This window comes from Glandiceps talaboti, chromosome 12 (genome assembly GCF_964340395.1).
Source record: "Glandiceps talaboti chromosome 12, keGlaTala1.1, whole genome shotgun sequence".
Classification (NCBI taxonomy): domain Eukaryota; kingdom Metazoa; phylum Hemichordata; class Enteropneusta; family Spengelidae; genus Glandiceps; species Glandiceps talaboti.
The window spans coordinates 1,276,975-1,297,407 of NC_135560.1; the positions used below are offsets into that span (position 1 = coordinate 1,276,975).

At 37.0% G+C, this 20,433-nt stretch overlaps 1 protein-coding gene across 6 annotated transcripts in view; it reads left to right on the plus strand.

Moving 5' to 3' along the window:
* LOC144443316 (CREB-regulated transcription coactivator 1-like) overlaps positions 1-20,433 on the plus strand; it is a 97,367-nt gene that overhangs the window by 37,195 nt on the left and 39,739 nt on the right. For 3 of the 6 annotated variants that reach the window (XM_078132761.1, XM_078132766.1, XM_078132767.1), the window contains exons 5-7: positions 104-210; positions 7,300-7,382; positions 19,504-19,550. In XM_078132761.1, the coding sequence (XP_077988887.1) occupies positions 104-210; positions 7,300-7,382; positions 19,504-19,550 (237 nt within the window). The remainder of the gene's footprint in view (positions 1-103; positions 211-7,299; positions 7,383-19,503; positions 19,551-20,433) is intronic. The other 3 variants (XM_078132765.1, XM_078132763.1, XM_078132764.1) reach the window with 2 other exon arrangements.

A 20,433-nucleotide genomic window follows, 5' to 3' on the forward strand; every position in this document is an offset into this window, starting at 1 on the left:
TAATTTACATGAACAGGTGAAGTCTCATTCTGCTTTAATTTCTGATACAATTGTCTTTGCATTGTTGCAATCGTTAAATATGTCTTGTGTTTGTATTTGACAGGACAAATTCTGATTCAGCATTACACACCAGTGCAATGAATCCTAACAACACAGATGCATTCCATGGATCGAGTGCAGGAGCTACTTTACACCCAAACCATCGAAGAGGTCAGAATTTATTTGCCAACTACACTGTAAACATTCTTTTTTTTTTTTGCAAATATATGGCACTCATGGCAGTTTAAAATGTTTGCCCCATCACTGTTTGTAATGGCTCAAACATATCGGATTAAAATATGACTCAATTCCTCTCAGGACCTGCAGTGCTATAGGCATGGTGAAGTGTGTTTGTATATGTGCATGTGTGTGTGTGTGTGTAGAGCAGTGCTATAGGCATGGTGAAGTGTGTTTGTATATGTGCATGTGTGTGTGTGTGTGTAGAGCAGTGCTATAGGCATGGTGAAGTGTGTTTGTATATGTGCATGTGTGTGTGTGTGTGTAGAGCAGTGCTATAGGCATGGTGAAGTGTGTTTGTATATGTGCATGTGTGTGTGTGTAGAGCAGTGCTATAGGCATGGTGTAATTGTGTGTTTGTATATGTGCATGTGTGTGTGTGTGTGTGTGTAGAGCAGTGCTATAGGCATGGTGAAGTGTGTTTGTATATGTGCATGTGTGTGTGTGTGTGTGTGTGTAGAGCAGTGCTATAGGCATGGTGTAATTGTGTGTTTGTATATGTGCATGTGTGTGTGTGTGTGTGTAGAGCAGTGCTATAGGCATGGTGTAATTGTGTGTTTGTATATGTGCATGTGTGTGTGTGTGTGTGTGTAGAGCAGTGCTATAGGCATGGTGAAGTGTGTTTGTATATGTGCATGTGTGTGTGTGTGTGTAGAGCAGTGCTATAGGCATGGTGAAGTGTGTATGTATATGTGCATGTGTGTGTGTGTGTGTAGAGCAGTGCTATAGGCATGGTGAAGTGTGTTTGTATATGTGCATGTGTGTGTGTGTAGAGCAGTGCTATAGGCATGGTGAAGTGTGTTTGTATATGTGCATGTGTGTGTGTGTGTGTAGAGCAGTGCTATAGGCATGGTGAAGTGTGTTTGTATATGTGCATGTGTGTGTGTGTGTGTAGAGCAGTGCTATAGGCATGGTGAAGTGTGTTTGTATATGTGCATGTGTGTGTGTGTGTGTAGAGCAGTGCTATAGGCATGGTGAAGTGTGTTTGTATATGTGCATGTGTGTGTGTGTAGAGCAGTGCTATAGGCATGGTGTAATTGTGTGTTTGTATATGTGCATGTGTGTGTGTGTGTGTGTGTAGAGCAGTGCTATAGGCATGGTGAAGTGTGTTTGTATATGTGCATGTGTGTGTGTGTGTGTGTGTAGAGCAGTGCTATAGGCATGGTGTAATTGTGTGTTTGTATATGTGCATGTGTGTGTGTGTGTGTAGAGCAGTGCTATAGGCATGGTGAAGTGTGTTTGTATATGTGCATGTGTGTGTGTGTGTGTAGAGCAGTGCTATAGGCATGGTGAAGTGTGTTTGTATATGTGCATGTGTGTGTGTGTGTGTGTGTAGAGCAGTGCTATAGGCATGGTGAAGTGTGTTTGTATATGTGCATGTGTGTGTGTGTGTGTGTGTAGAGCAGTGCTATAGGCATGGTGAAGTGTGTTTGTATATGTGCATGTGTGTGTGTGTGTGTGTAGAGCAGTGCTATAGGCATGGTGAAGTGTGTTTGTATGCGTGCATGTGTGTGTGTGTAGAGCAGTGCTATAGGCATGGTGAAGTGTGTGTGTGTGTATATGTGTGTGTGTGTGTGTGCGTGGCAGTGCTAAAGGCATGGTGAAGTGTGTGCGTGTGCGTGCATGTGTGTGTAGAGCAGTGCTAAAGGCATGGTGTAATTGTGTGTGTGTGTGTGTGTGTGTGTAGCCGTGCTATAGGCATGTGCATGGTGAAATGTGTGTGTGTGTGTGTGTGTAGCAGTACTATAGTCATGGTAAATGTGTGTATTTAAATGACTTCAAGTCAAAAACTGCTTTGTCGATTACCTTGGTATTTGGTTGGGACATTACTTAGGATGTATAGATGAAAACTACTTGGCAGATTGGCCCGAAAGGTGTTGAGAACATTCTTAACCCTTTCACCACCATTGGCCTCATGGGATTAATAGAATCCCATATCCCCAATGGGTTGAGATGGAATAGCTCACACGAGTTGGGGATTTCTTGTCTGCGGCGAGTGTGAGACAAAACAAAACCCACCCACCCCCAAGTGTGAGATATTCCATCTCTGCTCATTGGTGTGTAGGATTCTTTTTCTCATGTCCCCTCCTTATTATGGTAGGAAAACAAGTTAAAACCAGGTTATTAGTATTACTGATTGAAATCACAACACCAAGGACATCTTATCTCTGTGTGTATGTTTTGTGTAACTCCGCAAAAACGTAGTTCCTTTAATTCACATTCATAAAAACTAATTCCAAATATAATATTGAGATCGAGGCTTCATTGACCTATATACCACAGTGACTACTTGTAGTACTAGACAAGCTAAATTTGTAAACATTAGTTAATTTGTCGCAATATATATATACAGAGTATGACCGAAATTTCTATCATACCGTCAGCTGTACTGAAGCTCAAGGCACGCGACGTGATGGTTCACTTTCAAACATCATGACTATAGAATATTGCTAATGCATGAATGTTTACAATTAATTACTAGTATGTACATGCACATAAAATATCAAGTATACATTCCATTTTGGAGGTCATCAGGGCATAACGCAGGAAAATGGCTCTGACGACTTGTAGTCATTGGCATTTCTACGGTTGCACTACATATTGGTCACGGTACCAGTACCCACGGGGGGCTCGATCAGTACGCACGTTATTTTTCACCTAAAGCGTTGTTTCTAAGGGTGAACAATCAATACATTTCGAGGGGTTTAAATTCTCTGATCATAACAAAAACATGAGAACCCTACCTAAATGCATCGCTAATATTTTATCATCTTAGGTGTGGCATAAATGTCAACATTATTAGCCCATTCACTTTGTTATCGTCTGCTGGAATGCACGTAGTTCTGGTTCTACATTACATGTTATTCTATTTGTCAATCAATACCTACGCCTGCTGACTACAGAACGTAATAAACCAATCAGCAATAGGTTTACAAAACAAAATTTAACTCGCGCATTGATACAGAGTTTGAGATCGATTTGTTCTCACATTGGCTGTCCCACACTCTCAGCTTGCAGGAACGTGAGAATGTTTGTTCTCCACCAGCCCCCTCACTAACATAATGTGAGAATGAGTGTTATGTAATCAAACTGATATACAAATATTGCTTATTTTGAAAAATAAGGTATCATTTGAATGGAAAATAAATTTTCTATATCATACTTGCAAATACACACATTCAAATGTCACACACTGAACTGAAATATGGATTAAAGTAATAAAATATTAATAGAACAAACATGGCTTGTTTATTTATTGACATATCACAAATAAATAAACAAAATATTTGTATTACAAACAAAATTCAAAATGCCAACATTTATGTTCCCACAAAACTTCTGTGTACTGGTTAAATGATCAAAATCGGCGAAAATTTGGCAGAAAATGTTATTTTTAGTCGTATTAAATTTGAATGAAATTAATTAGAGGCTCACAAATATGGTTAGCAATAGTCGGTCCCGCACCGGCAATGAAAGGGACAAAAATATTGAAAGTCATCGCCCCAATATCTTCTTATTTTAATTATAACTCATTATTTGACAGAATAACAAAATTTATCACCAATTTATGCTCAAAATCAGTAAAAAATGCCCACAAGTTGGTAGTATACGAGTCCAAATCGGGATGCCAAAGTGGCGCTTTTTGCTGACATGCGTATACCCACAAAAGCAAATATGCAGTCGGAACTTCGAACTAATGTTGCGATAATCTGAACCTTCCATATGTTGCATCGAGTTCACTCAGCCATCTCCTTGTATAAAACATCGTATTCACAGTCTAAATTGAGTGGAAATTTCTACGAACAGCACCTCTATTTTACATTGCAAACAATGTTAGGGGAGACAGATTTTGCTTTGGCGATGTTGAAATTTGAATTTTACATTGAAAAATGCACATAAAAAATTTGATTGGAAAATCGCCCATATTGTGCATAAGTTTCCGTCCACTGACCTCTACACACTGAACTAGTACAAATACAAGTCATTTTTGAGCCGTAACAGAAAAAAATAAAACCCAAATAATCCATTATATTGCCAAAATTACCACCAAAACGTTTGTATGGTGTACAGGTCACAGGTCACAAGATTGCGAAAATTTGCCGACATTCAAACAGCTCACATGGCCTTAGTGGGAATTTAATGCTTACACACAAGTACAATGTGTTCCCATAGCCAAATACTTGTATTCCATGATGTATTTCGAGTCAAATTCAGTCGAAATATCCAAAGATAGTAACATAATTTCGTAGACCATGTTATGAGAGCCGTTGATTACTTTTGCCATGTTGAAATTCGATTTTGTGAGCGAAAAACACACATAAAAATACAATTGGCCGTCATTTGAATCGTATGGATCGTAGTCCAAATACTCTTCACTGTCATGCATTCAGAATGGCAGTGTAGATAAACAAGGCTAATACGCATGTGTGAATCTAGTTATTGTGGCAGGTTTTGCAGCAATAACTGCCATTAAACGGCATAACGGCGAGGTAGGTGAATTAACTTTGGCGTTGCCGCAATAGCAGGAATCAGTGGGCGCCTTAGAGTGTTCCCACAATAGCGGGAATCGGTGGTGAGAGGGTTAAGGGTGTGTACAATAGGAATTGTTCATGACATGCTGATTATGTCAGTGTTATGTAAATTAGGCCTAAAAATGTGACTTTTCAAGTTTTTTCCAAAACTACTTCGCAGATTGGGCTGAAATTGAATAGGGGTGCATTTGAAGATGAATTATTAACCCTCTGAGCACTATGTACCCATATGTACCCTGTCCTGTATACCCATATATACCCATACCTATATACCCGTATGTACCATTACCTGTATACCAATATGTACCTTTACCTGTATACTCATATGTACCTTTACCTGTATACCCATATGTACCTTTACCTGTATACTCATATGTACCTTTACCTGTATACTCATATGTACCTTTACCTGTATACCCATATGTACCTTTACCTGTATACTCATATGTACCCATACCTGTATACCCATATGTACCTTTACCTGTATACCCATATGTACCTTTACCTGTATACTCATATGTACCTTTACCTGTATACTCATATGTACCTTTACCTGTATACCCATATGTACCTTTACCTGTATACCCATATATACCTTTACCTGTATACCCATATGTACCCTTACCTGTGTACCCCATATGTACCCTTACCTGTATACCCCATATGTACCCTTACCTGTATACCCCATATGTACCTTTACCTGTATACCCATATGTACCCTTACCTGTATACCCCATATGTACCCTTACCTGTATACCCCATATGTACCCTTACCTGTATACCCATACATACCCATGGCATAGCTGTATGCCCATATCTACCGATACATGTATGCCCATATGTACCTTTCCCTGTATGCTGATTAAATATAGACTCCACAATACAAGATTGCCAAATTTCACTCATTCTCATTTTATTAGCACAACTGAACTGAGGTTCGGTAGTGCTATAGACATGATGAAATGTCTGTCTGTCTGTGCATTACTTAGGGTGTGTAGATGGGAAATTTTTCAAATGAAAATGCGCTTTTTCAGTAAACAAAATGTGATTATTGGTCAAAAAACTTAAACTCCAAAACTACTGGGCAGATTGGCCTGAAATTTGGTGTGAATGTTCTAAGGGGTATTTAGATTAAGATGTGTTCTTGATATGATGATCTTATTATTGATATGCAAATTAGGGCAAAAATGTGTATTTTTGGTCAAAAGTCTATGATTCCAAAATTACTGAGCAGATGTGGCTGAGACTTGGTGGGAACGTTCTAAGGGGTATTTAGATTAAGATGTGTTCTTGATATGATGATCTTATTATTGATATGCAAATTAGGGCAAAAATGTGTATTTTTGGTCAACAATCTGCAATTCCAAAACTACAGAGCAGATTTGCCTGAAAAATGGTGAGAGGGTTCTTGGGGGTGTTTAGTTTAAGAATTGTTCATGATGTGATGATTCCATCAGTGATATGCAAATTAGGGCTAAAATGTTTCTTTTTGGTCAAAAATCTGTAATTCAAAACTACTGAGCAAATTGGGATGAGATTTAATTGGGATGCCTATAAGGGATGGGTACATGAAGATGAAGTCATAATATGATCATCCCATGAGCAATATGCAAATTAGGTCTAAAAATATCAATTTTGGTCACGCCCATAGCAACAGTGAAGGGATAATGTATATTACAAGGATAACAACAGAGACAAGTTGGTAAGTGAATAAAGAATCAAACAATTTGATGAGATGTTTCTAGTGTTATTCTGCAGTTGTTATTCAAATTTTTTTGACACAATTTCCCTAGTAACCATGACCATGCCCATAGCAACAACAAAATGCCAGTATGTTTTGCAAAAGTAACATCTGGTAGACTTCTCAAACAACATGCCCATGCCCATAGTAACAACCACATGATGGTGTCTTTTGCAAAGATAACAAGAGGAATTAATAGACAAGTGAATAAACATTGTGCAAATATCCCGAGCAACAAGACCATGCTCATACCAACAGCCAAATGATGGTGTATGTCACAAAGATAACGACAGGGATGGTTAGGCAAGTGGATAAACATCCAAAAAGTGAATGCAGATATATCTAACAACAAGACCAGCCCATAGCAACAACCGAATGATGGTGTATATAGTTAAGGTAGCAACCGGGCTGGATAGGCAACTGGATAAACATAAACAAACAAACACTTTACAGTTGTGCCTTAATGCCATTGTGCTATTTTTCAACCACTAGGCTGTTTGTCATTTTTATATGACAGACAGATATACATGTATTGAGTCATACTTAACACCATCAAGAACAGAGCAATTATTCCAATATGGATTTTTAATATTTATCCCCCTGAAAGTCATATACAAAACTGTGAGTGTGTTCAAAATACATGGTATTGCTTGCAAGATGTGCATTGCATCTTGGAACTGGCAACAGGTCCATACCCATGTAATATCAATTGTATTATTTTTGCTCAAGTAACAATTTTTGTTGGTTCAGCAGGAGATATGCTTGATGGTAGTCCAGCTGGTGACCGAAATTTTCCTAAAGCTTTATGGGATCCCAAAAAGGTACACTTACTGGTGCGTCTTATGTTGTTGTCCTCTTGTGGTAGTTGTAGAGTGTTGTATTGCTTTTAATTGTGTCCACACTTAGCTTCTTGTATTCGTGTTAATCGTGTACGCATAGATTGTTGTATTGATTTTAATCATGTACACATAGATTGTTGTATTCATGTTAATCATGTACACATATGTTGTTTGGATTTAAATTGTGTACACATACATTGTTGTACTGATATTAATAATGTACACAGATTTTTGTATTCATGTTAATCATGTACACATAGATTGTTATATTGATTTAATAATCATGTACACAGATTTTTGTATTGATTTTAATCATGTACACATAGATTGTTGTATTCATGTTAATCATGTACACATAGATTTTTGTACTGATTATGATAATGTACACATAATTACAGATTATTTCAGGGTTTTACATCAATTGACCGATTGCCCTGAGCACTGTAGCCATGCCCACCTTAGTTACCATTGCTACTACGACAACTTTGCTCACTATGCATGGTTTGCCATAGGCAAAACATGGCGATCACTGAAAAATACTATACATATTTGAGAGTTCTTTTATCGTTCCACTGCTACCGAGGCAATATGCTGTATCATAGGCTTTCCTACAGTCGATACATCGATGGAAACAATTTATTTTAGTTCAGTCAGTGTTAATTTACCAAATTTTATTGAAGTCGGCTGAAGTCTGAGAAACTACATGGCGGATGCATGTTGAGTAAGATTTTACATCATCTCCTGTAACGATGGGTACGTATTTATTTCGTTCAGTGCATGGTGTTTTCATTTGATTTCACATTTCATATCAATACTGTTTGTTTTACAATAAATTCCACTGGGTGACCAAGATAAACCATCAGATCTGAACTATGTTACAATTTACTATTGCATCACTACGATATGTAATATTCAAGAATAATAAGTTTGTTTCGGAAGGTATGATGAGAAAAGAATGGTTTGATTTTTATTTTCATTCATGTTACATACCAATTACAATTTTATCCCATCAGTACAAATAAATGTAAAAAGTAGAAACAATGTAATTTATTGTATTTTACGATGAGAGGTCACTTGTTCGACTTACGGAATATAAAAAAATAAAGCGTCCTGGCCTGCATGGTCTGATATTTGTTTACATATGTATGTGGTAGTGCACTGCATACTGAGGCATAGGCAAACTGGGAAAGACGAAAAAAAAACCTTGAATTTCAGAATTATTATTTTGGGTCGAGTTATGACCGTTATAACTACAAAACACAACAACCATTTTTTTGAATAATAGTCACCATAAATTAATCATACATTTTGCACGACAACATAACTCTACTGCCATTTGTAAAGTCTATTTCTCTCTTTTGAACATTGCACAGTGGAAAGAAGAAACTCTTATTAGACTCAAAAAATAGACACTCATTTCAGTTTGCCTCAAAGAGTGTGGTCATTATTTTGCAGATTACTACTCTCTCATACTCTAAGACTATCAATTTCTGATAATCATAACCATAACAGTAACTTATGATAATAAGAAGACCGCTCTTTTCTTTTTGAAGTCCAGTGGAGCAACAAATACTTCCTAAGTTTAGCTGTTTATTTTTTTCTATTTGTATAATGTATTTCAAACTTGCCTGGTCAGTGTTAACACTGTGGCACTAAACAAGTTGTAGCTGTCCAGGGATGTATATTTCTTTGCCTGAAAGTAATTTACAAGCAGTTATCCTTTACAGACACCCCACAATGACAAAAGTGAAACAGACCAAGTGAACCAATATAAACTGTGGGCCAGTGAAGCCAAGATATTTATTTGAAAAAAATAGCAATAGAGAATGAATCAGAAAAAAGCCAGCTATAGGCTGGAATTTGAAAATTTTGTTAGCAAGATAGTAATTGACCTGATTTTTAGCACAACTGAACTAGGTTCAGTAGTGCTATAGGTATGGGGAAATGTCTGTGTGTGTGTGTGTGTGTATGTATGTATGTAAACGATCCCTTGGTATTTGCTGGGGGCATTACTTAGGGCGTGTAGATGGGAAATTGTTCAAATGAAATGATCGAATCAGAGATGTGCATTTTTGGTCAAAAAACACGATTCGTGGTGTTAAAAAATGCTTTGGCTCAGCCTAGAAATGAAAGGTTATTGTTTTATTGATGCAATGAAACCATTAAATTTTTTATGGGCTACTTCACATCTCAATGTCAATGGCATCAAGATGAACCTCTGTTTGAGGTTGCTTGGAAACACTGTTTTTAGCACAGCTGAATGAAATCATAGACACTGCCTATGATTAAAACAGGTTCATTCATATGTGTGTGTGTGTGTGTGTGTGTCTAAAGAACTTCAGTAACTTAAGCAGTATCACGCACTCTTCAAATTCCGTATAATTTGGCACATACATTAACCTAAGAAAGCACACTTGTCCAAAAAAAAGCCTGTTATCATAGTTTGTTTAGTTTAATGAGTTATTTGCATAATTAGAGGTTCCCTTACGAGAGGCATTCAGTTTAAAACTGGTAATGTGTGTAATTATACAGTACAGTACCCCCCCCCCCCCCCCTGCACTTCAGATACGTACAATGTGGTAAATTTTATTGAACTAAATTTCATTAAACTAACAGTGGAAATAAAGTGCTGTGTCCATCCATAACTATGACATATTTCTTTACAAATAGATGTTGGCTTTGTGAAAAAATGTCTCACATTGGGCTGTACTTGGAGATACTCAGTCAGCAGCGCTTTATCTTTCAATCTTGATTCTTGGCAGAAACATACCATTCAAAGTTGGTATTAGGACAGTGTTCTATGACATACATGTGCATATCCATTTTCATCTCGATACGATCCAATATGGCTGCCTGGCAGCCGAGGGATGGGTAGCAATTGAATGAACATTATTTTAAAATATGTAAATGCCCATAGCAACAAGACCACACCCATAGCCACAGGTAAACAGTGACGTGTAATGCCAAAATAACACTGGTGATGGGAAGATAAATGAATAAACATTGCCAAATTGTATGTAGATATGCCTAGCAATAAGACCATGCCCATAGTAACATTAAATGATGGTGTATATTGTAGATATAACACCATGGATGGGAAAGGCATGAGAATAAATCTTCAAAGAATGTATGCAAATATGTCTAGCAACAAGACCACATAATCATTGCAGAAAATTAAAGTATACCATCAACAGTTGTGCTACAACACCATTAGCACTTAATCTAGTTTGTAGAGCCAGTGAATTTCAAATGTTAACACATTTTCAGGTTACGTTATTACTCTGCCAGCCAACATGTCCACTAGAATCCACTCCTGAAAATATATGAAAGTATGTGACAGTAATATTAATATTCATGTTTCATGTATTTTCTTTTGTTATTTTACAGGCAGAACTTCTGTATCTAATATTCAAGGCATCAATCAACTGAAGCATTGTTTGTGGAGATGTTTCTAAAAATATGTGTTGATTGTTGTCAAGTTGCTATGACAGCAGTGGGTAGCTAGGATGAGGTCATCATCAGGTGTTGGACAGATTTTCAACACAATGTATCTGCATCAACTTTGACAACTTCTGAAAACAAACGTTTTTTATTCATTCTGATTTATTCACAACATTTCAAAGTGTCACAACAGTGAGATATACATTATGTCTATGATGCATGATGAGTATCAATTGTTTATTTGGAATAAAATTTTCCTGACAAGCTGAATGAAGTAAGAATTTTAGTGCAACTGAACTGATAAGGTTCAGTAGTGTTATAGGCATGGCAAAGTGTCTGTCTGTCTGTCTGTGTGTGTGTGTGTCTGTGTGTGTGTGTAAACAACTAAAATCAAAAACCACTGCCATGATATTTGGTGGGTATATTACCCTGGCTGTGTAGTTGGGAAATTGTTTGAATCAAAATCGATCACAATAGTGAAATGACGATGCATATTACAAAGATAACTGGGATGGGTAGGTAAGTGATTAAAGATTCAAAAGATTATGCAAATATGCTTAGCAACAGGACCAAACCCATAGCAACAGCTAAATGATGGTTTATATTACAAAGATGAAATGTAGGAAGGGGAGGCAATTTAATAAAGATTCCAAAAATGTATGAAAATACCCCTAGCAATAAGACCATGTCCATAGCAACAGCCAAATATAGTTGTGCTATAACGCCATTGGTGCTATTTTTCTATTTGTTTACATTTATTTATTCATATATTTTTGGGGCGGTTTTGCTGGAGGAAATTTATCACATTTGTTGCTTTGCTTATTTTAATAAAATATTTGCTGAAATGGATCAAATACACTAGTAGTGATGTAAATATTGTAACAATATAACTTTGATTTTGAGCCATGGTATTTGCAAATTCTGATATTTTGTCGCAATCTTGTTTGACCTTTTTTTATATCTGCATTGTAAACAGGATTTACTCATAGAGATTGAAAGACCCCCTTACTCCAAGTAAGAGAAATGAGATAACTTCTTTGTCAAAAAGGTAATAGTATTAACAGTCAAAATAAAATGGTAGTTTACTAAAATGCATATAGGCCCAACAATATTACATATATATACTTTCATCGTTAACATGTATCACATTTTACTTTGATCTCTGAAACCAAAGAGGACATAATGTAAATGGGGACAAATGAATATAAAATGTGAACAATAAACAAAGTCAAATGCAGGTCACCCTTGTGTGTCATTCCCATCGAAGGTCACAAATGCACACAGTGAGACTTTCTTTCAAAGGGCAACATGCGGGAAGGCTAGTATAAAAAGAATGCAGCTGTGATGTTCATTGCTGTTGCCAAACTATGTCCTTGCACAACTGCAGTAAAATTTAATTTTCATAGTTATTTTAATCTCCTGAAGGTTGATAGTGCTTGAATAGGGTCAAACACATGCAGAACATTCACTGCATGCACTTGTACTCCTATAAGTTTGGCTGTCAGCAGTGCGGGCCAAACTTTTGAGAGGAATTAGATGTGAAACTATATATGAATTCTTGTAGTGGGGGTCCATCGTCTTGATCAAGTAGGTCACAAATGTTGATATTTCTCAGCTTCAGAAAGTGTGAAAATAAGATTCAACCTTCCTATACTTCGTGATAATGATCATGTTATTATACCAATCTCATGAGCAGTATTTGATGATAATTTCAATGTTTGCAAGCAAAGATTACGTGAGAGAACAGATGGTAAGGTCAAGGTCCTGGCGTTCAGTACACGCTGATAAGCTACAACAGTGTGTCATGGCTACAACACATGTAAGTGCACATGGCAGAATTACACTCGCCCATTGGTAAATGACATCTGTCAATCAATCTCGGTGATCGGTCAATTTGGATTTGAGGGGTCATTGGGTCCCAAAGTCTGGAAAGTTGGGGTCCAAACTGCAGATTTGGCTGGTCATTCACAAACCCAACATATTAGTGTCTGTGTAATGTGATGTAGTAGACAATATAAAAAGTAAAAAAAGTTAGAATAACATTGATTAATTTTGATGAACTGAATTGGCAAATGAAAACACAAACACATTACTTTTAAGACCAAATGTCAGTAAATGTACATCAAAAGGGAGATATGTTTAGCTGTAACATATTCAGTACGTAACTGACGTGTATAATTTTATATTGTCGCCCTCTTGAAATTTCCTCTCATTGGCTGCTTTTTGAGCTGTAGAAAAGTACGACTTCAGATACAATAATCTTAACACTTAATGTGACTCTAAATTAGTGTCTGTCAGTTTGTCTGTGGTGTGTGCTTTCCTTAAGGGCAAAGTCGTCTGATTTTTTGTTTCTGCACAATAAGTGTTAGAATGTGTGATTAGTTATATGAAATATGTACCAAATTGAATTGAAAAGTGCATTTTTAGCACAACTGAACTAGGTTCAGTAGGGCTATAGGCATGGAGAAGTGTGTGTGTGTGTGTGTGTGTGTGTGTGTGTGCTTAAACAATTTAAAGTCTAAAACCACTGGACCCATTGCCATGATATTTGGTGTACAGTACCACTGTTGTGTGATTTGGGTCAAGAAAGGTGATTGATTTTTAGCACATCTGAACTGACAAGGTTCAGTAGTACTATAGGCATGGTGTGGTGTGTGTCTGTCTGTCTGTCTGTGTGGAGGACTTAAACTCAAAAATCACCAGACCGATTGCCTTGGTATTTGATGGGACATTACTTTTGGTGTCCAGTTGGGAAATTGTTCAAAGCAAAATGATTGCATCACAGGTATGTGATTGGGGTCAAATAATGTCATTTTTGGTCAAAAAACTTAAACTCAAAAACTACTGGGCAGATTGGTCTGAAATTTGGTGGGAACATTTGTAGGAGTGTGTAGATTAAGATTCTTTCATGAGATGATTGAAAGATTGAAGCAACGTCCTATTGAAACTATTATAATGCTGTACCATCTGTTAAAGAACTATCAACCGACCAATCAGTGATTCTGTATCAGTTATGACAGTCTTGTCAAGATTCCTGTCACTCAAAGCCTCAAACATAAAACACTTGTTGCGGAAACATCATTGACAAGTACAGTAAAACTCCAATTATCCGAACTCAAGGGGGGACATCGATTTTGTTCGGATATGCGGACAGTTCGGATATTCGGATATGGGGCGTGACGTTTTGAAACCATACAATGTACATCCATGTCTACACCAAAACCCACATGCACACAACATACACACCTCACACGATCAATAAAATTAGAAATAGCCACAAAGTTTTAAAATGAAATAAAGTTTATTACTGTACATGTACATGTATTTCAAAATCGACGAAGAAAATAAAGCAAAAATATTGGAAATGTGACATAAAGGGTTCACATATCGTCGTTACAGCACACAAATGTTCGCAGCAGAGTTCAATGAGGTCAGCTGCGTATCAAAATGTAAACAAAGTCTGTTCGATTTAACTTGTTGAAATGTCTTTTGCGGCAGAAGTTTCCACTGCAGTCCTGATTCATCTGCATTATAGATTTGTTCAGTTTGATAACCTTCTTGTTGTATGAGTTCGTGAAATTTCTGTATGAATGGTTCAACAGCGGCAGTGTTTGATGACATCTTTTCTCCCTGTACTGAAATTTGACGGATACCATGTCTCTTCTGAAAATTTCTGAGCCATCCGTTACTCCCTTTGAAAGATGATTGTTCACCATTGAATTGTTCATCGAACCATTTCGCTTTTTCGATGATCAGCTGGCCTGATAACGGTGTACCACGACTGCGTTCTTGTGAAAACCAAGTGAAAACACTTTTCTCTAAGTTGTCATCTTTTGCAGTTTTCATTATCTTGCGCTGAAGCCCCTTGTCTGTGTCCATTTTAGCTGCAAAGTCTTGCAATTTTGCCTTTGTCTTCTTGATATCTGTGATCGTTGACTTGCCTACTCCGTACTCGGTGGCTAACTTCGTGGCTGTCTCTCCTCGTTCTAGTCGGTTGATGATTGACAGTTTGGTGTCGAGGTCGAGTACAGTGCGCTTGCGTTTTGACATGATGATGTAGACTTATGGGATATAGTGTTGTAGAATCGGTGAGAAGAGCAGTTTCGTAGAGTTGTGTTCAATCAGTGTTTGGTTTTCGAGTGAGCATTTTTCGCAAAATCGTCTGAATTTATAGTGTGTGTTGAAAAGAAATTTCACAGCTTGGGTTCGTAACTGGTGGCCATCGTGAGAGTATTTGTCGTTCCGACATGAAAGGACACCTACATTTTATGTTGTGATGACTTTGCCGCCGATCAACGGCTTTCTGACAAAGACATGGTTTGTGTGATCTTCCCGGTTTTTTTTGTTTTTCTGCGGAACGTTTCATTTTTATCATTTTCCTTGCAATCAATTGTTCTAACTTACATGAAAAAGACCTTTCAGATCAAGTTGTTATTCACACTTTAATTCACACTTCGGCCCACACGTCGATCTGACCATTCATGTACACTTAGTCACTTCGCACTCTGTATTGTTTTGAAGTAAATTAGACACTGGAATTGAATTGTAACAATTGTATGCATGTTAACTCATGTATAAAGGAAACACAGAAGATAAGCCGACGAAAGACAAAAGACAGCAGGCAATGCGTTGTTACAGTGATCACAGAATCGCCCGTGTTTGCGTGGTGATGAAAACAATGGGTCGAAGGAACAATAGAAAATTTTGGGAGACATGACAGCGGTTCGGATGACCGAACAATTCGGATAATCGGAGTTCGGATAATTGGAGTTTTACTGTAATTCAATTGACTCGTTCTCTATTACACAGCAATCTTAAAGACTGCAATCTGTCAAGATTCCAGTCACTTAAAGCCTTAAACATATAAAACCTGTTAAGGAATCATCAGTGACGAGTAATCCAACTGACTCGTTCTCCATGTCACAACAATCTCCAAATATCACTAAAAAGTCTATTCGTTGCTCTTTTATGAATTGTCGATTACTATCCAACAAAACCACAGCTACCAACGAATACCTGCAACAATGCCGACTTGATGTGTTAGCACTTGCTGAAACTTGGTTACATGATGACACTCATCGCAGATGCTCTTCCACCTAGCTACAACATCATTAGTGTGCCATGCAAAGGTCGCAGCAAGGTATCACCATTATATTCAAATCATCCCTATCAGTGTCACAAAAACCCGTTTCTGACTCAATTTAATCTGTGGAACTTATGGAGGTTCGGATAAAAACTCGTCGCATGTCATATTAGTTGTTGTCTACCATCCTCTGCCAAACGAAGCTAATGGTCACACCATTGGTGACTTTGTTGAAGAGTTCACCAACTTTCTGTCTTCTCATCTTACTGATAATTCACCACTTGTTATTGTTGGTGATTTTAATTTTCACCTTGATTAACCTGACTGCCCAAATGCTCATAAATATCGTGATATTCTAGATTCATTCAACATGCGTCAATGGATCTCTGGTCCTACTCATCACGCCAGTTATACCATTGATCATATTATCACCCATGTAGATGATGATACTACCATTGCTGACATTCGAGTGGAACCAGTCTATGCCGTGTCAGATCACTTTCCTTTATTTTTTTCTATCAATCACCCCTACCACCACAGAGACACTCGAAAATGTATAAGGGCAAGAAGTTTTAAAGCTTTCTCTGCTGATTTATTCGCATCTGACCTTTCATCTGCCATTTTCCGTTGTACTCAAACCCTGGAAAATGGTGATTTATCATCCAAACTTGACTCACTCTATTATATTCTTCGTGACACACTTGATTTTCATGCTCTTCTGCAGAAATGATTGGTTCCTAACAGGAAACCTGTTCAATGGATTACTGATTCCATCATTGAGGCTCGGAAAGCAAGGATGAAAGATGAGAGAGCCTGGAGAAAATCTCAACTAGAAATTGATCACCAGACATACAGAACAGATGTGCGAAAAGTTAAAGCTGCCAAGAAAAGTTACTATGCTGGCCTGGTTGAAAACTGTGCTGGAGATCAGAAAAAGCTCTTCAGTTTAGTCACTGGAGTTCTTGGACATACAAAAACTCGTACACTGCCTGATCATAATGACTCTGTTGAACTTGCAGATCGGTTTGCCCAGTTTTTCAGAAATCGTGTTAAATCTCTCAATCGAATTTTGGATCAATTAATCCTGTTGGAAATAATCAGTTTTCGCCATCTGGTTCAGTTGTGGGACCTGGGTGTCAATTGGATTCATTTCAGCTCACTACTGTGGATGAGGTTGATGAGACAATTCACTCATCGCCCTCATCTAATTGCTGTCTTGATCCTATTCCCACCAAGATCCTGAAGGATAGGTATATTATTAGTGTTCTGTTGCCTTTTATTTCTGAAATCTTGAACAACAATGTGAATTTTGGTCAAAAACTTATATCTCAGAAAGTACTTGGTCAATGAGACTGAAACTTGGTGAGATGTTTCTAGAAATGTTATTCTGCAGATTTTCTTCAAAATATTTTATAAGCAAGTGAGTAAACATTCACAAATGTATGCAAATATCCATAGCAACCATGACCATACCCACAGGAACAGACAAACGATGGTGTTTCACAAAGATAACAACAGGGATTCTTAGACAAATGAACAAACATTCAAAAAGTGTATGCAAATATCCCTACTATCAAGACCACAGCAATACCAACAGCCAGATTATCACATATATTGCAAAGGTAACAACGAGTAATAGACAAGTGTGTAAACATTCAAAAGATATATGCAAGTATACCTAGCAGCAAGATCACACTCGTAGCAACAGCCAAATGATGATGTATATCATAAAGATAACAAAAATGTATGCAAATATGTCTTGCAACATGACCACGTCCATAGCAACAGCCAAATGATCGCATATATTGCAAAGACAACAACAGGGTTGGATAGGCAACTGGATAATCATTCAGCAAATGAACATGTATGCCTAGCATGGATCAGCATGTGGATAAACATTTTTTAAAACATATACAGTTGTGCTATGATGCCATTGATGCTATTTTTAAAACCAGATTTAAACTGAATACCTTCGGTAAGGGCAAATTTTTGAGATTGTCGCTTCTACAGACAATTGTTGGAATACAACAGAACATATGCAATAAGTTATTTTTTCTCATTGATTGCTATTTGCCCATTGCTGTTAGTGATCTCCTGGCCATCCACAACATGTAATGTGAAGCTTTACAGGATGTTGTAGCATAGCATTCACCATAGAAAGAGTTTTAAAGGCCAAAAAAATATTGTTTCTGGTCAGCCCCCATCACTTAAGTACCCCCCTTCCCGCATTGATTTTTTCTTCTGTAAGCCAATTCAGTCTGCAGATGAAAGGGAAACACAAAAGTAACTCTCCCTACATTAATTGCCACCAGTGAAGACAACTGCAGAACTAATCATGAACTAGCCTATGACATCTGCCCCACATACACACTTGCTGTAAAGTACTAAATAAAAAGAACAGTAACTGCAATGATAAGTCGATTGATTAACATTTGTTGAGAATGTAAGAAAGATAATCGCATCGTCGTACCACTTTAGACAACATTTCAACTATTTTTTCCTTTTCCAAATTATATCGAATTTGAAGCGTGCATTCTTGCGATACAGCCTAATTACCGAAAACCATTAATTATATAAATTGCTTGTTAATATTCATTGGATGTTTACCGAAACCTAAGTAGTTCTTGTCACTACCCTGCAGAACGCATTATTGAGATATAGCCTAATTACCGAAAACCATTAATTATGTAAATTGCTCATTAAAATTCGGGGATGTTTACCAAAACCTAATCAGTTCTTGCTATTACCCTACGAAACATGTGTACACAATTTTGTCTGAATTGAGCCAGTCATTTTGGAGAAAATGATGACACAGTCAGACACACACACAGCCTTTCACCCACTAATACATCTCTTCCTTACGTAAGAAATTATACAAATGCCTCATATATATGTATGTTACACTCTTCATAGAGAGCCTAAAACTTTTTGCACTTGGACTTTCTTTCCATCAATGTGTGTACATGGACTTTCTTTCCATCAATGTGTGTACATGGACTTTCTTTCCATCAATGTGTGTACATGGACTTTCTTTCCATCAATGTGTGTACATGGACTTTCTTCCCACCAATGTGTATACTGAATTATATTGAATTTGAAGTGTGCATTCTCAAGATGTAGCCTAATTATTGAAAGTCATTGATTATGCAAATGACTCATTAAGCATTTTATGAATAAGCTTTATGAGACATGCACCCTGGTATCGTGATGTATGTGCCAGATTATTCAGAACTTGAAACTTGCTTGTCTTCATATATTTCCTAATTACTGAAAATCATTAATTATGCAAATGATTCATTAAAGCTAAAAGCTACATCAATAACTTTTTCAGAACATTGTCTATTTTATATTTGAAGTATGTGACAAATGGTATTGAATTTGAAGCATGCATTCTTACGATATAGCCTAATTACTGAAAATCATTGATTATGCAAATTAGGTATTAAAACTACAAGATGTTATCAAACTCATATGCCACATCCACTTTGTTATCATCAGTGTATGTACCAAATTATAATTAACAAAGTACAACTAAGTTATACAAGTATTGCACAAGATAGTAAGATGTGTTATTTATATTCCAATATATAGCAATCATCACAGTCAAGACCAAGGTCCTGTGAAGTACCTGGCATCAAGTAAGTACAATACTTTATCAACAAGTTTTTTTGTTCTTGTCTCTTGAATCTTTATGTTGTTTTACTTTGATTTTAGTTTGCATGTTAGTTAAACTGAAAGGTCGCCTTAGATGTCATAATTCTTAGTTGGGCACCTGTGTATGTTAACTTGTTTATTCCTTTCCTTCCTACATTACCAGTTCACAATTTTAACATATACTTTTACCTGCCGCAAGGGAAGGTTGTGTTTCACTTTTTTCTGTCTCTTGCCAATGTATGTCAAAAATTACAACAACGTCATTCTAAAACTGACACAGAAGAAATATAATACCATTGTTTTAGTTTAGTCCCCTCCTCCCCCTCAAAATGAAATCTCTTAATGTGAAATGGGAAAATGACCAACATGTCCTATACAGCTACTTCATGCAAGCTTACCATGACATTGATGAACACAAACCAAAATTGTAATTCAAATTGTAAAACGTTTTACTGTCTGCAAAACATACAGGGTACTTTCAACGGGAAATTGTATTTACCAGTTCTCATGCTTTATAGTCTTCATGTTGTTTCTGTCATTTTTAGCACAATTGAACTGAGGTTCAGTAGTGCTATAGACATGTTGAAGTGTGTGTGTGTGTGCAAACAACTTAAGGTACACAGGGAAGAATCGCCTTGACTATTTCCGACGTAATCCAACACAGCACGAAGTGTTTTGGACTTTGAACTTTATGTCCATGCTCATGTCCCACCACGGCCGGCGGCCAGTCAAAAAGGAGGAACAGATAGTCCAATGTTCCTGCTCTTTTTTTCAAAATATACTCAAGAATTGTCATTCCCGACAAAAACAATCTTATTTACTGCACTAATTTTTTAAAATTCCTGCGATGTCACAACTCATGCACTA